This window comes from Podarcis muralis, chromosome 7 (assembly GCF_964188315.1).
Source record: "Podarcis muralis chromosome 7, rPodMur119.hap1.1, whole genome shotgun sequence".
Taxonomy (NCBI): domain Eukaryota; kingdom Metazoa; phylum Chordata; class Lepidosauria; order Squamata; family Lacertidae; genus Podarcis; species Podarcis muralis.
The window spans coordinates 67,203,903-67,229,606 of record NC_135661.1 but is presented as its reverse complement, the minus strand read 5'-3'; the positions used below and the strand labels follow the sequence as shown (position 1 = coordinate 67,229,606).

Here is a 25,704-nt window from a genome sequence, read left to right as displayed (position 1 = left end):
CCACAGAAATAAACAGCATGGAAAAAAAAAACAAATAGAGTGACAGTTCATAGTCTCCATGAGGGAATTTCAGTATACAATGTGGTACATGCATAATCTTCAAATCAGTAAGTAGCTGCATCTGCATCATGACAGGAATCTGATAAAAAGGAATACTAGCACACTAAATACTGAAAACAAATGAGAGGGACACTTGATAATGTGCTCAACATATTGAAGGTTCTCAGCCCAGCGCTTCTGTATGGAGGCTGCCTGTCTTGTATTCCTTCCAGCTGTGCTTCAGCTGCAGTCATCCCTTGCTCATCCCTCTCCAACACAGACTGGTTGAGCAGAGGAGGGGGAAATTCAAGGAGGAGAGAGAAGGTTCAAGGAGGTTTCATAGGAAGATCTTTTAGCACTACCCATGGAAGACAGATGGGGGAGAAATAGGAACACAAGAAGAGAGAGAAGGCAGCTGAATCAAGAGCCTAGCAGCTCCTGAGGGCAGCAGGCAGGCTGGCCATGGTACTCACTCAGGCTGCCCAGCTGTCGAATGACATTTGCCAGGGTGATGTTGGTCACGCATTCCAGCTCATTCTGAACACTAGGCAATGTCTGACGGCACAGGTGCCTTGGCTCGATGTTCCTTGTTACTAATGGCATGGTGGACCAGCTTCAGGTGGCGTTCTGAAAAGAGAGAAAAAATCCCGCAAACAGGAAAAGGATTACTCAGCCGCAGATGCTGGCATCACCAGCAGCACAACATTCGTTTCCCTGCTCAGAAATCAGCTTTATCTAAATCACTGCTTTCATCTCCACACACACCCCTACATACACACACACCCCTGTCAGAACTAGGCTTTTAAAATAAAAAACCCTGCAGTTTTAAGGCTTGCTACAGAGAAGCTGGGGCCAGCCACTGTATGATGCTTCCCACTCTGGGCTGCTGTGATCTGTCCCACAAACCATGTGCTCAAATCTATCTAGCCGACTTCTTTCAAATACTGCTAAACATTTAGCCAAAACTATTAAAGGCTAACAAGAGGGGTGTGGAGAACAAACACCAACCCAAGTCCAGTTGGGAAAGGGTTAAACATTTTCCATCACACCAGGCAAGTTGGGCTCTCAGGACAAAACAGGAAGCACTTTTAACTGACCAGGAAGCTTGCTAACAAATGCTTCTCAGTCTGAGGTCTGCATCACACACACACACCAAGTCCCTTGTGTTGGAAGGTTCTCCCACTAAAGCAGCTATGGTTTTAGAGATACATGCACACTAGTAGTTTTACAAAGGCATACAGCAGCTGATAGCTTGACAAACGAAGACTGCAGCTCTAGGAATTAAAGTACAAGCTTTGAAAGGGTTTGACAGGGAATCGTGCTGATCTGCTCTCCCAGAAGTTATACTATCAAAGAATCTGCAGTTATGCTAACCTGACACTTGAAGAAAGCATCCCCCCCCATTTTACAGCATTCCAGTATAAAAATATCAAATACACACATCCCAATAAGAATATTCTGATCATCACTATCTCCTTTCCACTTAATTACAAAAAACACAATCCTGTTTCTAGCAAATATAAAGTCCATTTGTAGTGCCTATATGCCTAAGTCATTCATCCTCAAGAGAGTATTTCTCTGAGAAATTTAAGCTCTAGTGAAGAACAAAAACAAGCATTAAAAAGATATCCAACTAGTGAAAATAGAGTACACTGAAATTCATTTGCTCATTTCTTTGAAGGAAAAGGGTGGACCCCTTCCTAGGTCAGATGGTGAACAGCTCCGCCGGAGGAGACAGCTGTCTTATGACAAAGACTCTGATCTGCTGTGGATGGAATGGAAAAAATAAAAGCAGGAAGCTGACAGCTTGGGGAACATGACTTCCTGTCACCAACAGCAACAAACCAAGAATCATTTTTAAAAGTCAGCTGTTTGTGCTTGACTTTGAACCACCCTTTTATAGTCTCTGTGGCAGCTGGCAGCTTATCTCTGAGGTCCAGGAGTCATTCCTGGATGCTTTTCTATCAGTGCGTTAAGGGACTGAAGCCGATATTAGCTTTTGCTAATTACCTCCCAAGTCAAAAATCTGAATTTCCAAATCTGACCTGCCACTGCAGAGGAGTTCAAGATCTGGAGGGCACAGAACAGCATCCAAGGTTTTATATGTAACATGAGGTTAAAAAAATCTCAAGAAATTAACAGTGTGAGCCAAGAAGTGCCAGCAAAACTTGACAGGAATCCATTCACCTTTTAATGGGTCTTCCTGTGCTTGGATACTGCAGAGGTCAGCCAGCCTGCTGTATGCACAATCACAACAAATGATAAAAAGGACAGACTTCTATTTTTCATAGCCAGAAAAGTTGGTATACTTTGTATATGACTGAAGTCTTCCATCCATTTTTGTGTGCAGCGCAGCTCTTTAACCTATTTCAGTGGAAAACTGAGGCTAAAGAAAATTTGCTCAAAGTCAACCACTGTCTTGGCTAAACCTGAATCTGACTCTAACTCTTCATAAGGGCAGCATCAGACTTTTTATTACTACAATTAGAATAGTTTTCTGTTCCTGTTGAAAGGCGGAACTACACAAAATGCTGCAAATAGCATCCCTAGAGAATCACTTGCCAATCATCATGTTGTGAGTTTTCCCTCACATCATTGGCTGCAGTATTGGGGGTGGGTGGGAGGACAATACACAATGTCATACAATGGAGTGATTCCAAACACTGCAGTAGACAGCATAACTTGCAGAGGTCCAAAGGAAAAGTCTGGAAGACCACATGTGATTAGCTATGTAAAGTACAAAGGCACTCCCAGAGCAACAGATTTCTTCATGTCAGTTCTGCCAAGGACAACTACAGAATACTGCATACTAACAGTTTCAAGTCACTCAGAAGCACTGGTGATTGTTTAGGTGGATATATGACATCACCCCAAGCTGCATCCCATGTGACCACAATGTTAATGTTCCAAATACAAGGAAAATTCACCCACACCAAATTATCACTGAATTCAGGACTGCAGCGGAAAAGCAAAGATACAACATGACAACTTCCACATAACAAACATTAGAAATGAACACACACAGGTGGAAACAGACTTCTACACGCGTTATTTAATGTTCTGTGCTGCTAAAGAGGGCCTTTCCTACTAGAAATGAAAATTCACACCATACTTAGGATCTGAAAAGGTCACCTCAATTGCTGTTGTTATCATATATATTTAATCAGTTGGTAAGAAGGTGGATACATCATCAACTAAAATTTAATCAAGTGGCAGGCCTAATTAAAAAATACCTGTTCCACCTTAAGGGATACCCTTTTTGTTCTACATTTTTATTGTGATTTGGAATCTACTGTGATAACATTTGATTATTGTTTGACTGATGTTTATTAAGGTTTTAAAATCTCATATACTGATTTAAGCAGTTTAATGGTGATGCAATTCATAAACACCACATGCAAATGCACCACCTGGAAGATTATTAAAGAATTAAAACCACATATTCTAAAGTCCATGAGTTTTCCAATAGTACTCTTTGCCCATAATCATAACACAAAGCCTAAAAAACCCCCAAAACCCATCTTCTGGAAGGACTCAAATCCCCATAAAGTCCCCACCCCTTTGCAACATTTTAATACACAGTTGTTAGGCCTGTAAATTAGGTCAGAATAGCAGTTCTAGAGGAAGGGGTGCTTTCCTTCCTGCCCATTTTCCATCCTAAATTGCCCTACTGGGGGAAAATACAAGCCCATGTATTTTATCAAATTTAACAGCAGATGTGGTGGAGTGGGGATATGGAGTAGGATAACTTTCAGAACATCCCTTCCCCCAGAATCTGTGCCAGACCAATGAACACACACTCACACTGGGATATCTAGTCACTCCTGCAACATAGTTGGTAGAGCATGAGACTCTTCATCTCAGGGTCATGCATTTGAGCCCCACATTGGGCAAAACAGGGGGCTAGACTCTATGACCTTCACTGTCCCTTTCAATTCTCTGATTCTTTGAAATACACGCTGCACCATCACAGGAGGTAGAAATGGAACACGCAAGAATCAGCCTAAGAATCAAGTTTGGCATATCAGAAATACATAAGCAAGAACGTGAGAAGGAAGACAAATGTAAAAAGGAAAACGGGAAGGAGTGGATTGTAATGGGTTTAAAAATTTAAAAAAAGAAAGGAAGAGGAAATAAAAGTGCAAGCACAAGCAACAGAGCAAAAAAAGGGGGCAGGGAGACAGATCATCCACCAGAAACAGAACTAAAGAGAAGAAATCTTTGCTTCACGTTTTGCTCTCTGAAAGTTTACCTCAGGTTTGTTCTGTGGAAATTGTAGAAGACAATGTAAAAGCACTCCAAGATTAGTCACTTGCTTCCATACCTAGGAGGCACACTGAAAAGGCCTGACTTCCATGGCAATAGTAAAGAAAAGAACCACCTGGACTGTTGAGTGTCTGTGGGCACCCTCCCAACATATGACTTTGTAACCTCAAAATATGAGGGTGGAGGAACTCTGCCTGTGTTACGTATCTTGACCAGAAATCCAACAATAGCAGCCTTCCTGACCTGTGGCAATCATAATGCTGACATAATCCTGTGGGGTTGTGGTTATTTTAAGCTTCAAAAAACAGAAATGGCTGAGCTGTGGTCCAAAAGGTCCACATACAAGACTGGCTATTTCTAGCACTGAACAGCAGCTATGTCAGAGACAGAAGTCTCCCACTTGCATAGAGTACACTAGCAACCACATGCTAAGTACAGCTAAATATATTGCTTATTTATCTATTTCTATTTATTAACCTTTTTTCATACACAGGACAGTGCCCCAAAGCAACCTAGAATATAAAAAACATTAAACCCCATATAAAAACAATAATAATGCATATGCAAGCATTAACATTTTAATAATACTTGTTGTTACCAAATAGGTTCCCAGAAAGATTGTGTTAGTATAAATTATAGTACTCTCGAAACATGATACAAACAAACTTACCACATGAGCTGAAGAAGCTACTCTTGCATAACACCAAACACATAAGCATGTACCCAGGTAATGTGTCCCAAAACCAGTAGTTCTCAAAGGGTGTGGCAGGAGAGAATAGCAATTGTGGCGGGAAGATTGAAGGACAATCAATATTGTATTTGAGAATGATTCATGTTCTTATGTAGCTGCATTGTTTTTTACTTTCTGGCTATCCCATGACCATATTATAAAGGAGGCATAGGCAAACTCGGCCCTCCAGATGTTTTGGGACTACAATTCCCATCATCCTTGACAACTGATCCTCTTAGCTAGGGATGATGGGAGTTGTAGTCCCAAAACATCTGGAGGGCCGAGTTTGCCTATGCTTGTTATAAAGTTTTACAGAATCACAGAATTGCAGAGTTGGAAGGGACTATAAGGGTCATCTACTCCAATTCCCAGCAATGCAGAAATATTTTGCCCAACGTGGAGCTGTAGTTGTGTTCTATGTTACAAAACAAGCACTGCTAGGAGGTGCTCCTTTTTGTTTTCCATTGCATTTCTATCAATTAAAAAAATTATTCTGAAAGTGTGACCCAGAGAAAAAAGTTAGAGAACAACTGCCCTAAACAAAGCAGAACAACACAGTCGCAGTGCCAAAGATCACAAATGCCCTTCCAGAAAAGATACCGCATGGCAGCAATCTTTTGCCACCAAAGTGTGGTGGGTGTTATTTTTTGTTTAAAAGCTATCTGTGAACACAGAAAGGAAGAAAGCCAACATATGCCCCACCCTCCCCAACACAACCGTAAGAACCGCTTCAAGTAAGCCAGAGGAAATTGGGAGCCTGCTTTAGCACTGAGACTTAAAGGTGAGAGTGAAGACAGAATAGGGTGGGGAGGAACCACACATGGACTTTACCAATTTCACTTCTTCTTTACTGTGAGAGACTACCTTTTACTAAACACCATCTGTGTGAAACATCTTTAAGCTAGCACAGTCACAATAGCTGTCTGCTAGGAGCAAGCCATCCCCTTAAAGGTCTGACATTTTTAGGAACTGAGCACTATTGTAATAACTCAGATACCTGACCCTGAACCCAAGGCAAGCGTTTCTGGACCATTTCTACAGACGAGACCTCCCCCCACTTACATGGAGGGGTTACATTCTAGGGCCCTACGCACATGAGTGAAAATCATGTAAAGCAGGGAGCACCTCCTAAACACCTTTTAAATGGCCTCTCTGCCACTTTTTTTTTTGCCATACCAAAAATTCTGTATCCAAAAATATCCACAACTAGAATTGAAGCTCTAGGGCCGGCAGGAGGCTGGAGAACACATCAGAGAGCAGCTGCTGCTGCGCTACCTCTCATACCAGCTGTTAGACAGGGAGGTTGAGCAGTGTAAACAAAGCCTCACTGCTCCTCCGCTTTCTTCAGGGCTTCCTCCACCTTCAGGGATGTCCTCTTCTCGCTCCGGGGAGAGTCTCCTCATGAGCCACAAGGACTCTCCAGCTCTCTCATGCCATTTCCTGATTTGAATTGAATTCTTTCATTATTTCCTGGCTCCATGCATATACGCGGTTACACACAAGTAGATCACGTGTAAGTGGGATGCCTGTAGTTGCAAATTATTCCGCCCCCCCAAGACACACACCCTACAAACCCAAACAACAAAGCCAAACAGAACCACCGGGATAGCTTTTGAGAATGCCCACTGGTGGATTAGACACACCAGAAGGTTTGGAAGCAAGGGAGAAAGAGGATCATCAAATCTGAAATTCTCATCAGGCCACAGAGCTAGAAGTCCTGTTTCATTCTGCCAACACAGGCCAACTGTTCCTTCCAACATCTAAAAAGACAACTAGCTTTAAGCGTCTCTCAGCAGTAGCAGTTCCTCCTTGAAAAAGCCAGAAAGTCTGGCTTTGTGAAACTCCAAAAGGCCAGGGAAAAAATAATAAAAATAACACTGGAAATACATGCAGAGACCAAAAAATAAAAAGGATGTTCAGCAAAAAGTTCTGCTGAGGGCCCAGAGCAATATTCACAGAAAAGGATGCTGTAAATCCAGGGCACTAGAATTACAGGGCAACCTAAGGGAGGTGCCTCAGCAATCGGCACTAGAGTGATAATTATGAAGCAACTACCACGTGATGCCACATGCTATTGCTTTCCGCCTGTAATGAGCTCTTATTCTCTCCCTGTAATGAGCACTTATTCTTTCGCAAATATCATGGGTTCATCTGTCATTGCTGGCTATAGCCGCCCTGCTATAGCCAGCAGCCAAATAATAATTGGTAGGAAAGGGCAGCTATAGTGATTTGAACAGGATCCTCTTCTCCCAACAACCCTAAGAGGCCTGGATATTCACCACAAATAAAAAAACAAAAACTCTGACCTCTCACATTTCCTAATCATAAGGAAGTTAGCTCGTGTGTGGTCCTCACTATACCCTCGTAACAGGTTTTATTTCTTTCCTCATGAGGAACCCAGAGCAGAATCATAGTCGCACAGCTCAATCGGCTTAAATGCAGCACTAAGAAAATCCTAGGCTATTCCTCATCCTGGTACCCTCAAACTGAAAATATTAATCTGTTTAAGAGATTCACAAAAATGCTTGCCTGAATAAAAATTGGTCAGTTTACGTCTGTGTGTGTGCTAATCACTGCAAACTAATACACAAATGAAAATATCTAGACAAAGGTTTAATTCCTCAAATACTAAGTTACCAATTAAAACTGGATAACTGCAGTAACCAATGTTCATCCAACTGACAAGATTTCTAGTACCTGTAGGGTAAAATGTCCAAAGGCATGAAGAAAGCCTTTGGAACAACAGTTGGAAAAACTTCACCGCTGAAAACTTTGTCTGGAGAGACCATTACAGACTGCGGCAAGCAGATGAAGTGATGGGCAGAGCACTACCGATAACTGTACTCATGGGAAAACATGGCCTTTGACACAGCAATTGACAGCATCCAGACTCTGCTTGTCTTGGAAGAGCTGGATGTCCCTCCCTCTCTCGAGGAGCTGAAGATCTTCATCCAGAACAGCTCTTCTTTATTTAAACTGTCCGTTTCCAACATCGTCTTGCAACAGAAAAAAAATATGTATGGGGCTAAGATCAGTGAGCTCAACTGTCTAACTTTATACTTTATGTAAATTCTGAGGGAGCCTTTGGGAGTGAGGAGAGTAACTGGACAACAAATGCATTGAAATGTAAATGATTAAGCAACCCATTTCTGCATGCAAATCATCTTCACTATGCAAAGTTGCACTTTTTGTTGTAGCCTCTTTAAACTTGCTTTAACAATTATTTTTTGGCACCATCAATCACAACAGTGCTAGGAAACATGGATCAGGTCAACATTTGGCACATTGGTAGACTCCATCAGGTAGGTCATATATCCCAACTTTCAAGTTATTAGTTCAACAGGTGCCATTTTTATAAGCTGTATAATTTTGAGGCTTACAATGTACTCAAGGCACACTCCCATGCCCCTTTAATATGGCATGACTCCTCAGTGTTCATTCTTGCAGCTTGTTTTTCTACAATAAACAATACAACCCCTGCTACAGAGAGCTACAACCATGGAAGCTGGTTTCAGCTATTCAAGCATCCAAGGCATTTTTAACCTTCAAAATTAGAACTATATGCAATAAATGATAGATAAGGGAAATGATAAGGGGCAAAAGCTTTCCCACATTGTATAAATGGTTATATAATTTATAGTGAGTGAGTAGCGTGGACTAGATTAAAACTAATATTTCCTTCCAATGGAAAAAATCCTATCACGGTAAACTGGGTATCACAGGAATTTAAGTCAACAAGCTAATGACTGACTTGGTCAAGGGTTGATTAACTGTTACTTTATGTGTTATGTTTGGATATCAGCAAGTTTCAAAAAAGCATGCACATTTAAATGAAGAATGACAGAATGGTTATTCATTCTCAGATTCATGTTTTGCAAAGCCACAATGCCAGTTTGACTCCAGGAACGTGTTCTGGGAAGGGGCACTCATCCCACTATTCTGACATTTTAGTACACACAATTCTGTGGATGGTAAATATTAACTGAAGCCCATAAATTAACAGAGCTGCTCTAAGAGCAGGTATCTTTCGGACATAAAAAGGTGCAGTGTGCACATGTGCAGCATGTTTCAACTGTCACTAATAAACAGGCAGTGAGGAGAACATGCCTTCAGCACCTTCTGCATCTCAAAAGTGCTATTTATGTTCTTTAACCAGCTTTTTAAAAATGAGTCTATCTGTTTTCTGGTCATGTTTCGCAAATACAGCATGCCCCAGTCTAACCGAAGCAAATGTCTTACTAATGAGAAAATCAAACTATACCAATTCACTTATTTCTAATTTGCAATAATAAAGACCAATAAAGATCACCACTATCACCAGCCAGTGAGTTCATTATAGGCAGGAGAGGGAGACAACCAAACAGAGAAGTTGGTGATTTGGCAATATAAACTGTAGGATTCTTCTTAACCCTACACCACCTCTAAGCCTGTAAGTCACTTGCCCAAAGCTAGTAACAATACTGTGTGAGTAGCAGATTAGTCTTGCTCTTGTGGGTCACATAGGCACATACACTTTCTGCAAATAGGTGAAACAATGCAGTTGGGGGCTGTTTACATGCGTGATCTATGACTCCTTTGGTTGTGCAGTGATTGCAACCGGATTTTGAGGTGCAACCTCAAATAGGAAACCTAGTTCACCCCCTAGGTTATTAGTGAGAGATTTTGATTCAATTCTACAGACTGAAGCCACTTTGTATGGCCTAATGCTAGTCCAACTAGTTGGCAAATATATTACAGAAGAGAAAGAAAGCTCAGGCCCGGGGACTGAATGCAAACCTCCAGGCCTCTCCATCTAGTCCTTGGAAGGTGTCCTAGGCAATGCCAGACTACAACCCTCACTGGGCCTGCTCCATGTCCTTCTTAATAGGTTTTGGCTGGATAAAATTGATCCATGTGATAATGTTACTTGACTGTTTGGATGGATGATGGTGAGGCGTGGTATATACAGAAACCTCTGACTTTTGTATGGCTGGAATGTAGCCTATGGTACAAAGGCAGGAGCCACATCCACTGCTCCACACACTTTCACCTCTAGTCCTGCCCACCAACAACATGCAGCCTCCGGAAGATCCATATTAGGAAATGTGGCCCTTGGGCTGAAAAGGGTTCCACACTCCTTGTTCTACAGTGTGTTTCAGCTGCTCACCTAATTTGTGAAAACTGCATCACTAGCATATTCCACACCACCAAAAACTCAAATAGGGAATTCAAACTGTTATTGATGCAACAATTACTCCATGGCTACTTACCAACATGGCTTATTGCTGAGAAGACGTGCAAAGGATTCTAGGCTGGCCAGCAATAAACTAAGCCATGAACTTTCCCAGGTGAAGAGGTGGGGGAACACTTCAAGCCTCCTCAACCATAGATGACCTCTACTCCGATGACATGGGTGAGGGCAGCTACAAACAACTGGTGTACCATAAGCGGCACATCCTTAAAACCCTCCTATGCTTTTCAGTATCCTAGCAGCAATTGCAAAGAGATTAAGAAAACTTGTAAATCGTCACTTGCCTGTGACAAATAAACACCTTGAGGTGACCAAACAAGAAAGCATTTGTAAACTGCTTAGTTTCTTCTTCCACGCCCAAGGACATTCCACAAATTATTAGCGTACATGTGTCTCTCTATGTGTGTTTGTGTCTGCGTAGACTAGGGCTGGGTGATACATATAGCAGTTAAGCATCATAATTTACTGATATATTACAATGTCTGAAATATGGGTGGAACTATGTAGAGGTGAACAGTAGGCTGGGCGCTACCTGTTTTTTCATCACCAGCTAAACATTGTGATATACCAATATATCTTGATGTCTGAAATAAGGATGGAGCTATGTAGAGGCATTGGCTGGCGTCATGGTTTTTCCCAGACTGCGATTTTTGCATTGCACACACAAGCACACACCACGATTCGCAATATATTACCAAGTCAAAAATTATGAAACCAGTATCACAATACAGCCTTCTACCCGGTTTGGGACAATATATCAATATATCGCCCAGCTCTAGTGTAGACAGAACCTTTATGCACCTATTTACAAAAGGGGTTACTCCAGTATCAAAGTACATCTAAGGATAGTTCACTCTCATTTGCTCGTGGCTGGCATACTGCATTCTTCACCTGGGAAATACCCTGCATCTTCTCCTCTCTTAAAATTTACATGTGCTAGAGCCAGACTACAAAAGAGAGGGTTGCTTCCCTACAGAAAAAGCAGAAAATTTATCTTCCCTTTTCAGACATTTCCTTCCTCTCACATTGTATCTAGCTAGGAATGGTTATCTGTTGGCATTCTCCAGGATGTGTGCCCAAAATTGTATCATACAAGAACGTCCCTAGAAGCAGTCAGCTCTCTTTCCCTTAATGCTTTCCCTTAATGCAGATTCTAAATTATGCACTGCTCTTTCAATAGCAATTCTAAATTACAGGAATAAAGCAGTCTTTTCCACAGCAGCTCAGCAGCTCTTTCAGTTTCAACTTATGGCTTGTTAATTATATCCCAGTACCGAATGCCCCCACCCTTCCGTTTGTTGCACTTAGGGAATACTGGAAAGATAAGTCTTTTCTTAATTATTAAATGTAAATAGCTCATTAAATATAATCCAATTACTTTAATTGTACGAAAAGGAAGTCATTACAATATGTACACGCATTCTTGCCTGAATAGATTTAATATCTTAAATTAATCATGGCTGCATTCATATTATTAAGTCAACCTTTGACATTACAAAATTTATGGCAGTCAATTTTATCTTCTTAAAATGTTTTTACAGATAATTTTTTGGAAACGAAATCAAGTTTTTTTTAAAAAAACAAAACTGTCTCAAGCATTTCAAATAAGAATACAGGCGGCAAAGATTTTGCACATGTCCAACTGACGTGTAACCCTGAAGAAGGTAGAAAGGGGATGAAACTGGGGGAAGGCATAACTGGGTGGGGCAGACTAATGCACATACGTGGATTCCAGGAATGCCTGTATACAAATGGTACCAAGACAGAAAAGGAGTTGAGCTCTGAACACATTATATTTTTTTTGTTAGCAATCTATACTTCAAACTCATGTTTTACTTCCTCAGGATAAAATTCAGTTTAAGAAACAGAAGTTACGGGAATCAGGATAAAACTTCACAAAATACCCAGGTTAAAAATCTTGGGGCGCCTTCCGGTCTCATCAGTGACCATGCTATGCTAAAGTGGGTTTGCAATCTGAGCTCCTGTCCTCGTTAACACCTTAGGCTTCTTCTTCAGTCTTTGCTTGTGAGACATTTAGTTGCACAAATACAGACATGCTTACTAGTGGCTAAATACAGTAGTTGCATCTGAGGAAAAGATTATTTAAAACAAACAAACGCTCTGCCTCCACAGTCGAAAGTAGTATGCTTCTAAATACCAGTTGCTGGAAATTGCAGGACGGGAGAGTGCTCCTGTACTCAAGTCCTGCTAGCAGTTTCCCCATAGGTACCGTATTTTTCGCACCATAGGGCGCACGGACCATAGGGCGCACCCAGTTTTTTGGGGGGGAAATAAAGGGGGGGGATTATTTTTTTCCCAGGTGCAGGGCTGGGGCGGGGGAAGCTCGAGCTTCCCCCGACCCCAGCCCCCAAACAGGCAGCTCACTGCAAGCCGTGGGAGCGCTCCCGCTGCTTGCGGAGAGGTCCGCGAAGCCTGGGCACGCTGAGCTCAGCGCGCGCAGGCTTGGCATGCAGGCAAGTCTCTGCAAGCAGTGGGAGCGCTCCCGCTGCTTGCGGAGAGGTCCGCGAAGCCTGGGCGCGCTGAGCTCAGCGCGCGCAGGCTTCGGCATGCTGGCAAGTCTCCGCAAGCAGCGGGAGCCCAGCGCTGGGCTCCCGCTGCTTGCGGAGAGGTGTGCGAAGCCTGGAGAGCGTGAGGGGTCGGTGCGCACCGACCCCTCTCACTCTCCAGGCTTCAGCGAAAGCCTGCATTCGCACCATAGGATGCACACACATTTCCCCTTCATTTTTGGAGGGGAAAAAGTACGTCCTATGGTGCGAAAAATACGGTATCTGGTTGGCCACAGTGAGAACAGGATGCTGGACTGGATGGTTTTATCCAGCAGACTCCTCTTATGTCCTTTGAAGAAATGATGTGGGTAATGACAAAGGCGGTTCTTAACAAAGTTTGTATTTATACACCAAATTAAAAGTCTGGAACTATGGGGGGAAAGCATCTGGCTCCGGCTACATCCCCAATATCTCCCATTTGTAATTAATCCAAAGTAGCAACTTCAAGAGCCAATGCAAATATTTTGGGTTCACTTAAACCCTCCAGGAGGATAAAGTGTTAGCTAATAAGTAAATTCCCCTAGGCACCAGTATTTCCAGGTCTCAGTTCTTGCAATTTCCACATCTTAAAAATACTTGAGAGATTTAACTTTTTGAGAAATCAATCAGATATACTGCATATTTTAAAAGTGCTACTACATTTTTATGCCACTTAGGTTCTTATTACTGGGGGGGGGGGGGAATAGAAAGAAGAGACATTAAGTTATAGGTACAGGGAGTAGGGGTGGTGGAAACCAGAGAAAGAAACTTGAGGCTCTGGACTGGAAAACATCTCCATGCCTCAAAGATAGACAAAGGACTTTTTAAACTGATGGCATCATAAATCGGATGAACTTAAGTGATGCACAATGGTAAGATTTGGCCAGGTTTGAAAAGGAAAAGTAGTTTAAGTATATCTGGTGAACTTGCCATAGGCCTGAACTATGAGAACAAGGTACCATACCACACCCATAGATAGAAAATCACTGGATTTAATCAATGAGACCAAAAGTTATTATCCTAAAGGTTATAAATTATATACCCTTAGCAACTGCAAATCTCAGCTTGCTGCTCAGTGAAAATAAGGATCTATCTGCCCAATGCTGCTTTGCGAATATCTGGGACTATTTGTTGATAAGCAATATAGCAGCAAAGACCCAGGAGATTACAAGAGGCCTGTAGATCACTTTCTTGATAGTTATATTTTCTGTCATCTATTGAAGGCAGATTGCCACAAATGACCTATATGTCAATATAGTCAAAAACAGCTTATGTAACCCACTAATTTAAGCTCTTGGTCTGGAAATACACATTCCTTGTCCCCAGCGCTATAATTAGTTGCTTTATTTTGATTTATTTGTTTCAGAAATAATTTAAAATAGAGGTGGTTTTAAACACACACACACACACACACACACACACACACACACACACACCACTAGGGTCATCACCAATGTAAACCTGAGATTCTATGTCCTTTTATCGTGAAGGCTTTATAATATCTGTCTTGCTTGGGAATGAGGGCTAACTGAAGCCTCTTACGTAAAGTAAAGTTTCACAGAAATGCCCTTGATGCTGTTCTGGTTTCTCAGAGGTTTTTTTTAAAATGCTGCTTTGTAAAATAGGTAGGTCAAGGGCATTTCTCTGGGGAAACAGACAGCTTTTGCACTCTCAGAGGCACAGTTAAGCCTTTGTGCAAGTTGCCTTCAGAAGATTTCTCCAATGAACCAGACCCAGAAGCTGCTAGAATTAGCAGAACAAGATTCAGATGTTTTACTGCTGGAAGTCACTGGCTGGGTTAGTCAGAGAGAATGGGTCAAATCCTCGGGGCTGTGAGTCACCTTTATTCTTTTTACCTTTAAATGCTCCTCACAGAATACAGAATGTAGCAGAGGATTTGACATTCTGAGATATTCAGTCTCTCAAGACTTTTCTCAAAGAATGATTCTAGTCCTCATGATTGGGGAGAAGATATATCTGAAAAGAATCAGACAGTTTCAACTTATAACCACCTTTAATTCACTGGCACAAAATGTTAGGATGGCCTCTAGCATTTATGTTATTTAAAAGGGATTACACAAATTCATGAAGGCTAGGTCTAATTATGGTTTTCACTATGGCTTAAGAATGGAAATTGTGTGACAAGAGACAGTGTACCTCTTACTATCAAAGGCAAGACAAAAATAAGAAACGGCTACCTTCACCATACCCCTACTTGTGAGTTTCACATGGCTTACAACAGGCCTTTATTTGAGTTACAGTGCTAAACTAAATGGGCTGTGGGACTAATCCCACCAGCAAACTCATATGTTATAGGTGTGTAGCTATATATGCAACCAGCTGTTGCATATACAAGCAGATGTGTGGAAAAGGGGAACTATCACTTCTGCTCTTACACCACTTTAAGAGGTCTTTTTGGTTGAACCTTGAGAGTACAGTGGTACCTCGGGTTACATACGCTTCAGGTTAGAGACTCTGCTAACCCAGAAATAATAACTCGGGTTAAGAACTTTGCTTCAGGATGAGAACAGAAATGGTGCTCTGGCAGTGTGGCGGCAGCAGGAGGCCCCATTAACTAAAGTGGTGCTTCAGGTTAAGAACAGTTTCAGGTTAAGAACGGCCCTCCGGAACGAATTAAGTACTTAACCTGAGGTACCACTGTACCACAATTACACCAGCACTTATTCCCAATTAGGCGCTACCGCTTGCATTCTGCGCATGTTGCAGCCATAGCAACGTGCCCCACATGGAATGTTTTTCGCCCATGGATGCAATTTGGAGTATCTCACTGTAAAGCTGCTTGAAAGCCAAAGGACAGTATCACGTTTCCCCCTGCAAAACTATATGCAGAGAATCAAAGACAATGAATGCAAGAAAGCAAGTGGGAACAACAGCCTCAGAAGCAAAACCATCTTAACCGCACTTACTATCCTTAAGTTAAATTCCATTTTAAGTAGCTTAACTTTGAGCAAGTCTGAAACTAAAAAATAAAATACACCTAATGGTTACTACCAAGCTGAAAAACAAGTATGAGAGTGTCTATTAATCCTGGATAGATATTTAATACTAGTTCAGCATTTTCTTGTATACCAGACATCCGATACTTATTACAAGGAATGTGGAACTTTGATGCAAAGTGAGGCTAAATGAACAATAGTCCCATCTCCCCTTTTGCCTATGTCTCAAGAGAAAACTCAACTCTGTCTTCTATGAGCCATCTGTTTGGAGACATTTATTTCTATCATAGTAGATACGAGGCTAAAATAAACTGCACACAGACTTTATTCAGGCCCATGGGAAAAAAAAGAGATAAACAGATGATCAGAATCCGAAAGTTCAGTAATGTAGGGAGAATTAAGAACATAAAAATAAAACCTGAGTAGGAACATTGAATGCCAGGAGAAAAACTGGATCCTTGTACAGCTGTACCCCTGCTTCTCCTTAATAGCCTTATCATCTGTGAAAGCTGCAGTGTCTAGGGAATAAGTAAGTGAAAACCTATCCTGGTGACTAGGACATGCAAAAAAGCAGACAACCTCCAATGGCAAATTCCTACTACAGTGGTGCCTCGCAAGACGAACGCCTCGCAAAACGAAAAACTCGCAAGACAAAAGAGTTTTCCGTTTTTGAGTCGTTCCGCAAGACGAATTTCCCTATGGGCTTGCTTTGCGGAGAGTTGCCAGCATGCCGAAGCCTGCGCGCGCTGAGCTCAGCGCGCCCAGGCTTCGCGGACCTCTCCGCAAGCAGCGGGAGCGCTCCCGCTGCTTGCGGAGAGTTGCCAGCATGCCGAAGCCTGCGCGCGCTGAGCTCAGCGCGCCCAGGCTTCGCGGACCTCTCCGCAAGCAGCGGGAGCGCTCCCACGGCTTGCGGAGACTTGCCTGCATGCCAAGCCTGCACGCGCTGAGCTCAGCACGTCCAGGCTTCGCGGACCTCTCCGCAAGCAGCGGGAGTGCTCCCACGGCTTGCAGAGAGCTGCCTGTTTGGGGGCTGGGGTTGGGGGAAGCTCGAGCTTCCCCCGCCCCAGCCCCGCGCCTGGGGGGGAAATAATTTTTTCCCCTTTATTCCCCCCCCAAAAAAAAAACTGGGTGCGCCCTATGGTCCGGTGCGCCCTATGGTGCGATAAATACGGTAAATACAAATACAAATACAAATAAAGCAATGCACTACCAGCCAGTGTCTGCCTCCTGATGGGGTAACTTAGTTCACACATCACCATAAGTTATGGTTAAACGGGTTACCTTGCATGAACAGAGTAATAGTACAAGCTTGCTTAGTTGCTTCTGCTTCGCTCTTCCCCTGGGGCAAGCAGAAGTAACAAGCCATGAAGTCTGACATCCAAGCCAGGACGTAACAACACGCCAGCCAAGAACAAACCATGATCATGGTTTGTTACACAGGCATAAAACACAATGCTGGTGTTTGGACATTAATGACAAGCCAAAAGTCTTGGCTTGTTGCTCTTGTTTGCACTAGAGATGGAGCACAGGGGGTGTGATGGAGCAGCAGGCATTGGTACACTGCTCATTTAAAATAAGTTATCAGCCATGGCTTGTTGTGAGAAATGAAGTGAACCAACTAACATTAAGAAAACTGAACCTGCCTATCCTTGGAATAAATACTCGTACCTCTTCAGGAAATCATGCTACAACATGAAAAGAAGCTGCAAGCGCAGTTTAAGCCCAGGGGACTGACTACGGCTTGTTATAAATACAACTCTTAAAGGTAAAGGTAAAGGACCCCTGACAGTTAAGTCCAGTCGCAGACAACTCTGGGGTTGCAGTGCTCATCTTGCTTTAGTGGCCGAGGGAGCCGACGTTTGTCTGCAGAGAGTTTTCCCGGGGCATGTGGCCAGCATGACTAAGCTGCTTCTGGAGAAACCAGAGCAGTGCACGGAAACGCCGTTTACCTTCCCGCTAGAGCGGCACCTAGTTATCTACTTGCACTTTGACATGCTTTCGAACTGCTAGTTGGCAGGAGCTGGGACCGAGCAACGGGAACTCGCCCCGTCGCGGGGATTCGAACTGCCAACCTTCCGATCAGCAAGTCCTAGGCTCAGTGGTTTAGACCACAGTGCCACCCGCATCCTCTTAGGAAGGCTTATTTCAAAGGTATTTAATTTTAAACTAAATCTAAAAGGCTGTGCTAAAAGGTAAATTGGAATTTCTCATTACAGTACAGTAAAGACATCCAACTCTAGATTTGGAAAGCTTCTCCACTCCTTTACACTTAAGTAATCATGGCCACACCCAATAACCCGAGCAGTTTTCCTCCCTACTCCTTTCTACTGGGGATTCCAAGATAAACAATGTGAGTGGCACCATAGTAGACTGAGATTAGTCAAGTGTGATGAATAAATCAGTTGCTCCACCTGTTTTAAAACACTTGTATGCCATCCTTTATTGAAAGGATTCCAGGGTAGTGTACAACATATGCCAATCAGAATACAATGCAACATGACATTAACCTAAAAGTGGCATGACACTCTAATATATGTCCTGAGTTCAACAGAACTTACAGGTATGTGTGCATAAGACTGCAGCCTCAGTTTTGAAAAGTTGCACAAGAAGTATACCACGAATTCAAGCGATGAATCTACTTTGAACCAAGACCTTCTGGCAGACTAATAATTGCAGAAAGCAATCAGAACTTAAATATAACAAACACTTTATATATGGCTTGAAATAGAATTTCTAATAAAACTAGTATGAGACCATTTGGTCTGTAGATGACTCATTTCCACAGATATGCTATGCAGACACTGGCCAGCTGTTCCCCAGTTCTTTTCCTTCTTTAAGAGGGAACCATGAGAAATCCTATTTTTCTGTTTGTGGAAGGTATGTTTGTGGGCAAATGGGATTTATTTTTGAATGGCTCAGTCATGTATTCCAAATGGGTAGCAACGCATAAACTTCTATTTTATTTATTAGCTTTGATTTATGTGTGTGTGTTTAAACTGTACAGTGGAACCTCAGCTTGCGAATGTGATCAGTGTGGGAGGCACATTCGCAACCCGCAGCACCGCGTCTGCGCACACGCGGGTCATGATTTGGCGCTTCTGCGCATGTGCAAAGCATGATTTGGCAATTCTGCACATGCACCGAAACCCGGAAGTAACCCGTTCCGGTACTTCCGGGTTCGGCACGGTGCGCAACCCGCAAACACTTAACATGAAGCGTCTGTAACCCGAGGTACCACTATTTTTTTGTTCTTGGATTGTTGTGGTTTTATGTTGCACAGTCCTTGGGAAATTTATATTGAACGATTCTATAAAAGGCTCTCATTAAGAAATAAAATAACACAAACAGAAAAAAGGAAAAAGGATATTAATGCCATGTAAACAAAGAATCTTGGGGTAACTTAAAAACAAGGACAGTTCTGGTGCAATGCTGCCAGTGATATTTACAGTAAAGTACTAGGGCAATTAAGGAGTTCAGACATTTCTAATATTAGTATTGATGGCAAAAGGAAGCAATCTTATGCTATGCACTGTTCTACTTACATACATAGGCAAACATTAGCTGAGCATTCAATATATCTCCATATTTTTATATAGAAAAGCACGCAAAATGCAGCTCCCTGTGAAGGGCAATTAATAAGTAGCAGACAATTGTTTCACAGCCAATACTGCACACCAGTGAAAACTGATACGCATTTTAAAAAGTTACTATGCAAGTAAATTCCAGAACAATTCCACCCATAATAGATTTTACAAGTAAGGGCAACTGGCTGCGTGTGCCAACAAAAAGGGTGAGATTTTCACAAGCAAAGCAAGTTTCATGGAGACAAATTCCATCAATGTACATACAGAAAATGATACCGCATAAACAAAAATGCTAATAAACTTTGTTGGTTTGTTCAGGAGCAAGCCGATCATAACATCCACCAGGTTTCCTTGAGAAATAAGGCCTGTTATGTTTCTTAAAGAGATCTTCAGGTGGCCTTAAAGGAACAAATTCTTTCATCATATAAAGGAAACATTCCTGCATTCCAGAACTGGCACCCCTACTGTAGCATGCCATTGCCAGCGTAATGGCCAAAGCATGGAACTCGGATCAGGAGAAACAAGTTCAAATCCTCACTCACACTGCTCACTGTACAACCTTGGGCCTGTCACAAATTCCTCAGCCTATCCTACATCAGAGGGTTGCTGTGTGAATGAAATGGAGGAAACTGTATGTGTACTGCTCTGACCTCCTTGGCGAAAGTTGAGGACAACAAGAGAGACTGCAGGCACACAACTTCCTTCCCTTTCCAAAGTCTAAACTTGTAGATGCAGATGCATAGAGTCTCATTACTTGCTACTGAGTACCACAATTGCCCCAATGCTGGTGACAATGTTATAAAAATCCAGTCTTGTATCTGGATTTGTATCTGGACAACTCCAACTGAGTGCAGGTGCACTTTTCAATGTATCCCTGGATTTCACAATCCAAGAGCCTCCCAAAGCAAACATTCCTCTATCTCTGCCCAGCCACTGCCTTTATAATAGAGCATAAATCTGAAATTAAAATAAGGAGTATGGATACCATTCTTATTACAGGATGATCACCTTTCTCAAAGGTATCATTGTCCATGTCGCACTGACACTTTAAGGTCACAAATACATAGATCACTACCCCAAGACCTCCAGCCATGCCTACAGCATTTGTCATACACTTTATAGCTTTAAAACCCAGGACTTCTTAATCCTAGGGCCCAATTTAGGCTCCTCCCCCACATAAACCACAAAGACTCCCTAATCTACCATGCTCCTACCAAGAGTCCTACAATTGAAATGACAAAATCCACAGCTGGGCAATACCTTTATTGGGACTAACCAAAAGTATTGGTCTTAAAAAAAGGATTTGCCCAACTTTAGCTTTTGCATTTGGTCCCCACCCCCCCGCCTTACAGACCAACACAGCTATTTTTGCTTTTAATGACTAAGACAGTCTCCATCTCTTTGCAGACTTGCTTCATACTTTGTCTCTTGCACCAACACCCTCACATTCAATATGGTCAGAAGCCTGTCCCACCCGCATTCAAAGTTATTCCTCCTGGATTCCCTTTCCTGTTCTTATTGTCTTTACCTAGCTGTGCCACCTACAGTATATCAGTTGTCCTACCTTCCACCATCATAAACACAAAAACACACTGACCTTCTTCCAGTCCCAGAGTACCCACATCCTTCCTATCACACAACACATTTAACTGTAACACCTCACTCATAAACGGTTTCCCCCATCACTTGCAACTGATGAACCCCTAAGGAAGAATGATAGGAAATCCAATCCCAAAACAAGCTTATCAGATAAGTGGAAAGAGATGGAGAAGGACATGCATTGCTTTAGGGCAAACCCAAGAACCTGCCATAAGCTAAAAGGGCTGTGGTGCGGAGCACACAAATGGGTACATTCATATCTATGCTCTCAAGAGAGCAATAATTTTCTGCAGCTGCAGAACTTTCCCCTTTTGTATTGTTTGCACTGCCAACTCAGTATGCCCCAAGTGCAGTTAAAAAGCAACTTTACATTTTAATATAACAGCATTTCCTATACTAGGTGTGTAGGCATCCTTCAGCCCTGCAGATGTTGAACTGTAACTCCCATCATACCCAGGAAACATGGACAATGGCCAAGGATGATGGGGAGCTGTAGTTCAGCAACCTTTGGCAGGACAAAAGTTTCCTACATCTGCCCTGTATGGGTGGTAGTGTAATTATTATTATTATTATTATTATTATTAATCTCTACCCCGCCCATCTGGCTGGGTTTCCCCAGCCACTCTGGGCGGCTTTCAACAGAACATTAAAAACAGAATAAAACTTCAAACATTAAAAACTTCCCTAAACAGGGCTGCCTTCAGATGTCTTCTAAAAGTCGGATAGTTGTTTATTTATTTGACATCTGATGGGAGGGCGCTCCACAGGGCGGGTGCCACTACTGAGAAGGCCCTGTGCCTGGTTCCCTGTAACCTCACTGCAGTGAGGGAACCTCCAGAAGGCCCTCGGAGCTGGACCTCAGTGTCCGGGCTGAACGATGGGGGTAGAGACGCTCCTTCAGGTATACTGGGCCAAGGCCATTGATGTACATTACAGAAGCAAAATGCTTTACTATGTTACATTGGGCAGGTGACAATAAATTCAGGCTGCAATCCAAAACACATTGATCAGGAATGTACTGGGCACAACTATTATTGTTATATTGTGATTTATTTCATTTTTATCCCACCCTTCCTTTAAGAAGCTCAGGATATATGATTTCTCTCCCTTTTTACTTTGACAACATTCCTAGTATCAGGTAGGTGAAGCTAAGAGATAGCAACAGGGACAGGATTACTCAGTGAGCATCCTGACTGAATGAGGATTTGGACCTCAGTCACAGTTTGACACTCTAATCCAGACTTTCTCAACCTTGGGTCCTCAGGTGTTGTTGGACTACAACTCCTATCATTCCCAGCTAGCAGGCCCAGTGGTCAGGAATGATGGGAGTTATAGTCCAACAACATCTGGAGACCCATGGTTGAGAAAGGCTGCTCTAACCACTACATCACATTGGTTCTTACAATGGAACTTACTTTTGCTTAAGGACATACAGGATTGCCCTCTCACAAAACGATCTCTTGCTTCAGCAGCAAAGTACTCCGCTTGATACTATCTGTACCTCCAACTCCTCCGCCTAGAAAGCAGTGCGAGACTGCATGGTAGAAAGAGTGCTTTGCTTCAGAATTTATCAAGACAGCAAGCTATTGCAGTTTAGAAGCGTGCATGTGTGTATACCATCTAGTACGCTCCGTAGTACAAAAACCATCTTAGACCAACACAATCAAGACCAACGTTTCTCATTTTCGAAAGGAACTCTGTCACCCCACCCCACCGGTGGGTGATGCAGTCCTTATTAAAAGCAGAACCCAACTAAACTTTCAAACATTTCCTTATTTCCTCTTCCCTCTTAATCCTTCGATTCGTAACCCACTCTGGGAACCCCCTAAACTCTCTTTTCTTTTGGCCGAAGGGATGAATAAAAACCTCTTCGATCAGTAGAAGTTACACCAGTGGCTCGTAGTGAAGGGGAAAACAACTTCCCCTACGAAAAGATGGGTCTGCCTAGGAAGGGCGTTGACGAAGAAGGTAGAGGGGACGAGACACACACCAAGGGTAGAGGTAGCAGCCATCCCAGCCCGCTTCCTGCACCAGGTGCTGAGGACCCTGCGGCCCTCTATGAAGTTGAACTACAACTCCCATCAGCCCCAGCAAGCGCAGCCGAGGCTAAGGGATGCTGGGAGTTGTAGACCGGCAGCACCTGGAGGGCCGCGGATCCCCCACCCACCTTTGCCCAACACCTTCCTGTTCAGAAAGCCCGAAGGCCCCGCCCGCGCCACGACCCTCCTATCGCTCCTCGGTCTCTCCCGTGTCAGCCTCTTCCCACAGGGCGAAGGCAAAAAAACTGCCCCATCCCATAATAACCGCTCCTGCCCATGCCCTCCAGCGGACACCCGGAAAAGGGCAACGCCTCGCCCTCCCGCCGCCACGGAGCGAGGCTTACCCGCCCACGGCCGCCTTCTCCGCGCCTCCCTCCGAACTCCTCAGCACCGAAGCGGCCTGTCCCGGCCGGCCGCCATTCCACAGCTTTTCCTCTCCCCCGCCCCGCCCCGCCCCGCCCCAGCCTGCGCTGACTGAAGGCGGCCCCGCCTGCTCCGCCGCCGGTCCGCGCCCCCATTGGCCGGCCCGTGTCTTGCCGCCCCAGCGCCATTGGCCGGGCCGTGCTGTCAGTCACTTGATAACCTTCCGCGATTTGCGTACCCACCCAGATTTCTTAAATGACCACACCCAAACCGAGCCTCCTCTTTGATTTTTTTTTTAATAAGGGAACAACGCGGGGCGTACCATAATGCCGAGGTGGGTAGGGGGAGCGTTAAAGTGGTAGGTCGGGGGGTGAAGCACGTTTAGGAGCGAATGCCAATGGATTGAGAAGGGAAGGTTACAGCTTGTTATCGGTTGCTGTTTTGCTTTTAAATAGAAGTTATTTCTTTGTTGATAAATCCGCGTCAGAGTTTTCAGACCTCCTCGTGGTATCGCCCGGCCTCTCGTTCGTTCGCCCGGGCGGGGCCGACCAGTGCTGTGCTCTTCGGGGTTAAAAGGAGGGCGCCCCCTGGCGCGTTAGGGGTATTACTGCAAGAAGGGGAAAGGGGCGGGTTGCTTTTTGAGACTCCGGAGACGGAAGGGAGCGGCGAGAGCCGGGGTGGCGCTCGCTCGGGACTTCTCTTTCAGTGGAACCTGCGGTCAATCCAGTCCTTCTGGGGGAGGATCCTACCTGTATGTGACCCACGTACTTTCAGACGCCTCTGCCGGCGGCCTCTCCATTCATGAAGCACAAAATAGGGTGGCCAGGTCCAAAAAGGCGCAAGGCTCCTGGAACTTTTAAAGTTATGTAGAATTGCAAAGAGCTGCTTGAGGAGCCGAACCCTGGTTTGCATCTGGCTACTCTAAACACTAACCTTATTTTTTATTTTAAAAAACCCTGCTTCCGTTTGCTATTTCTCTCTCCACCCTCCTCTCCCGACCCAGTTGTGGTCTCTCTCTCTCTGATGGCTCCTTGATACCCTGTCTGCAGATGTTGATTGATTGATTTCGTTTCCAAGCATAAAAATCAGTCCGCTGCCTCTGTAAGTACTCCATCGTCTAGCATGGCAGAGCCTGCACTTTGGAACTCCCAGCCTTTGGAGATCAAGCAGGAGGTGCCTTCCCTGTACATTGGTACCTCGGGTTAAGTACTTAATTCGTTCCGGAGGTCCGTTCTTAACCTGAAATTGTTCTTAACCTGAAGCACCACTTTAGCTAATGGGGTCTGCCGCTCTGCCGAAGCACGATTTCTGTTCTCATCCTGAAGCAAAGTTCTTAACCCGAGGTACTATTTCTGGGTTAGCGGAGACTGTAACCTGAAGCGTATGTAACCCGAGGTACCACTGTACTCTCTTCGGAGCCTGTTAAAGACATTCCTGTTTGGGCAAGCCTACCCAGATGCTTAGAAAGCCGAGTTAATTTCAATCTTTTTTCCTTTTTTTAGTATTTTGTATCTTTTAAAATAGGTAAAGGTAAAGGTACCCCTGCCCGTACGGGCCAGTCTTGACAGACTCTAGGGTTGTGCGCCCATCTCACTTAAGAGGCCGGGGGCCAGCGCTGTCCGGAGACACTTCCGGGTCACGTGGCCAGCGTGACATCACTGCTCTGGCGAGCCAGAGCCGCACACGGAAACGCCGTTTACCTTCCCGCTAGTAAGCGGTCCCTATTTATCTACTTGCACCCAGGAGTGCTTTTGAACTGCTAGGTTGGCAGGCGCTGGGACCGAGCAACGGGAGCGCACCCCGCCACGGGGATTCGAACCACCGACCTTTCGATCGGCAAGCCCTAGGCGCTGAGGCTTTTACCCACAGCGCCACCCGCGTCCCTTTAAAATAGGTAGGGCAGTGCATTTTTCTTGATTTTTACTGTTTTATCTTTTTGTAAACCTCTTTGAGGTTTCTACAATCAAGCGGTGTTTAACTTTTACTAAATATATAGATCAATATAGATAAATAATAAAATCTATACAGAATTAAAACACACAAGAAACAATTCCATCAAAACATTAAAACACACATATTTAAAATACTAGTGGCTACTGCCCAGGCATCAACTCCACGTACCCCATTCCTCTTTCCCCACACTTGACCAGCCCCTCCTCCTTCCCTTTACACCTCACCTATCCCCCAAAGCTCAACCCAAGCCCCTCCTGTCCGAAGTCCCTCAACCCTTTAAAGGAGGGGTGAGACACTTCACACAACTTGCTAAAACTGCCTGAAGGGCCTCTCTGCCCCCACCCTGGCCACCATGATAAACCTCTGTTGGTGGCCGTGTGAACTGCAGAGCATTGCAA

General features: G+C 43.8%; 1 protein-coding gene across 2 annotated transcripts in view; it reads right to left on the bottom strand.

Moving 5' to 3' along the window:
* The window catches only part of WASF2 (WASP family member 2), a 44,387-nt gene extending 20,944 nt beyond the window's left edge, over window positions 1-23,443 (bottom strand). The window contains exons 1-3 of one of the 2 annotated variants that reach the window (XM_077932000.1): window positions 23,335-23,443; window positions 22,367-22,485; window positions 513-666 (exon numbers count right to left, since the gene is read on the bottom strand). In XM_077932000.1, coding sequence (XP_077788126.1) covers window positions 513-642 — 130 coding nt within the window. In that variant the 5' untranslated portion in view covers window positions 643-666; window positions 22,367-22,485; window positions 23,335-23,443. The remainder of the gene's footprint in view (window positions 1-512; window positions 667-22,366; window positions 22,486-23,334) is intronic. The other variant, XM_028738686.2, reaches the window with a different exon arrangement.
* Between the last annotated feature and the right edge of the window lie 2,261 nt (window positions 23,444-25,704).